The following is a 2,574-nucleotide window of genomic DNA, read 5'->3' on the forward strand; positions in this document are numbered from 1 at the left end:
GGTGACATTGGCAGCGCGCGGGGAAGGGAGGAAGGTTGGGCTGCTCGATCCGATAGAAATTAGGTCACAAATATTGTGTACAGTTTGTAGTAAAACACCTCAGACATTTAAAAACGCTATAGAAGTCTTTAAAAATGCAAAACTAGTCTATTGTAAAACAGATTCACCTGAAATACAGCTGATATAACCAAGGCGCTGGAAGGTTATTCATAGGCACACATCTGTCTTTCCTTTTTTCGTCGTCGGGTTTTCGCTTTTTTTTTTTTTTTTTTTTCCTCCGGTTTTCGCGTTCTTTTCCTTTCCGTTTGCAGTTCGTTGGTTTTTTTTGTTTGTTTGTTTTGTTTGTTTGTTTTTAATTATTATTTATTTATTTTTCCCCCTTCGTCCCGTGTTCCCCTTCGTCCCGGCGGGGACCGAGAGCGAGCCTTGTCCGCGGGTCCCCGCCGCGGCTCCGGCCCGCGGGGGGCGAGGAGGGGAGGGACGGGGCGAGGAGGGCAGGAGGGGTGGGGGGAAGGCAGGGGGAGCAGGAGGGGGGCCGCAGGGCAGCGGGGGCCGCTGCCGGCTCCCCCCGGCGTGCACAGGTCCGAGCCCGCGGGGCCGCCGCCCGGCTAAGCCCCGGTCAGAGGTCGTGGCAGGCCGTGTCCGTTTTGACGCCGTGCGAGTAGACGTCGTGCTGCTGCTGCTGCTGCTGCTGCTGCTCGCCCGGCGGCGTCATGCGCTTCTCCTTCTGCCGCCGGTTGCAGAACCAGACCCGCACCACCTCCTTCTCCAGCTGCAGGCTGTCGGCCAGCGAGGAGATCTCCTGGGCGGCCGGCTTGGGGCACTTGAGGAAGTGCGTCTCCAGCACGCCCTTGACACTCACCTCGATGGAGGTGCGCTTCTTCCTCTTCCTGCCCTGCGCCGCGATCTTGTCGATGCTGGTGGGGCTGCCGGTGGAGGAGTCGGCCTCCTCCAGCCACTTGTTCAGCAGCGGCTTCAGCTTGCACATGTTCTTGAAGCTGAGCTGCAGGGCCTCGAAGCGGCAGATGGTGGTCTGCGAGAAGACGTTGCCGTACAGCGTCCCCAGCGCCAGCCCCACGTCGGCCTGGGTGAAGCCCAGCTTGATGCGGCGCTGCTTGAACTGCTTGGCGAACTGCTCCAGCTCGTCCGACGTCGGCGTCTCCTCGTCCGAGTGGTCCTGGCAGTGGTGCCCGCCCAGCTCGCCGTGCTCGCCGCCGTCGCGCAGCCCCGGGTGCAAGCCCTGCGCGGCGGCGGCTGCGGCGGCGGCGGCGGCGGCGGCCGCAGCGGCGGCGGCGGCGGCGGCGGCGGGCGGCGGGGTGAGGCCGCCGTGCTCCAGCATGCCGCCCACCGCGAAGCCGGCCTGCGGGTAGGCGCCCAGGGGCTGCGCGGCGGGGGCCAGCGCGGCGCTGTGCGCGGGGCTGGCCCCCCAGGCGCCGGGGTGCGTGGCGTGGGGCGAGTGGTGCGCGACGTGGGGCGAGCGGTGGTGCGCCACGGCGCCCAGCTGCAGGTCCTCGCGGCCCGGCTTCACGTCGGGCTGCTCCAGGGGGCCGCCGGCCAGCGCGGCGGCGGGCCAGGCCCCGGCGTCTCCCAGGCCCGTCACCCAGTGGTGCCCCAGCGGGTGCCCCCCGCCGCCGCCGCCGCCGCCGCCGCCGCCGCCGCCGGGGACGCCCTGCAGGTACTCGCCCTGCAGCAGCTTCTGCGGGCCGCGGAACGCGCCGCCCTGCTGCATGCCCGCGCCGTCGGCGGGGCCGAGCGCGCCGGCGCCCAGCAGGCTGTAGGGGTTGGAGGCGGCTGTGGCCATGGCCGCCGCGCAGCCCCACGAGTTATACTGAGCCGCCGCCGCCGCCGCAGCCTTTGACATCCACCGGCACGGCGGCCCGGGCAGCGGCCGCGCCGCGACTGGCGGCCGCGCCGCCCAATGGGGGCGCGCCGCCGCCGGGCCCGCGCGGCGCGGGCCAATGGGGGCGCTGAAGGGGCGGGGCGAGGCGCCGAGGGGCGGGGCGAAGGGGGAGCCGCGCGGGCCGCGGCCAGGAAGTGAATCACTCCGCCGTGCTGCGGGGGGCGGCCGCGGCGCGGCCCCGCCGCTTAACTCCTTCCGCGCTGCGCCCCGCGGGCGGGCTGGAAGGGGGGGGGGAGGGTGGAAGGGGGGAGCCGGGCGGAGGGGGGGTGGGCGCGGGGCACGGCTTAAATGCGGAGCCATTAGCGCCCGGCAGCGCGGCGCACAGGTTAAGCGGCGGCAGCACGGCGGGACCACCCCGGAGAAGCCCGGCCCCGTGCCCCCCGTACCCCCCCCACCCCCCTCCCAACCCCTCCGGTGCCCGCCCCGTGCCCGCTCCGTGCCCGCCCCGCGCTGCCCCCGGGCCTCCCCGCGCCCCCCTCCCCGGGCCGTGCGCTCCCGGGGAGCGCAAACAACGAAAAAAGCCCCAAATCGCCCCAAAAGGCGCTGCCCCGGCGCTGCGGCCGGGAAACTCCGCGCCCCCTGCCCAACCCCGGGGCCGCCGGGGGGCACCGAGCCCCGCTGCACCCCCCCCACCCCCCAGCCCCGCACCTCGGGCCGGCTCCGAAGTTAGCGGC

The 2,574-nt window shown here is 71.5% G+C and overlaps 1 protein-coding gene across 1 annotated transcript; it reads right to left on the reverse strand.

Moving 5' to 3' along the window:
* Positions 1 to 509: 509 nt before the first annotated feature.
* On the reverse strand, positions 510 to 1,801 carry POU3F4 (POU class 3 homeobox 4). Its single transcript, XM_032196456.1, has one exon. The coding sequence runs from the start codon at positions 1,799 to 1,801 to the stop codon at positions 620 to 622; it is 1,182 nt and encodes a 393-aa protein (XP_032052347.1). The 3' UTR covers positions 510 to 619.
* Between the last annotated feature and the right edge of the window lie 773 nt (positions 1,802 to 2,574).

Source organism: Aythya fuligula, chromosome 13 (genome assembly GCF_009819795.1).
Source record: "Aythya fuligula isolate bAytFul2 chromosome 13, bAytFul2.pri, whole genome shotgun sequence".
NCBI lineage: Eukaryota > Metazoa > Chordata > Aves > Anseriformes > Anatidae > Aythya > Aythya fuligula.

Bases quoted from the DNA above. Each gene is read 5' to 3' on its own strand.
- POU3F4 (XM_032196456.1), bottom strand. From the start codon at position 1,801: ATGGCCACAGCCGCCTCCAACCCCTACAGCCTGCTGGGCGCCGGCGCG.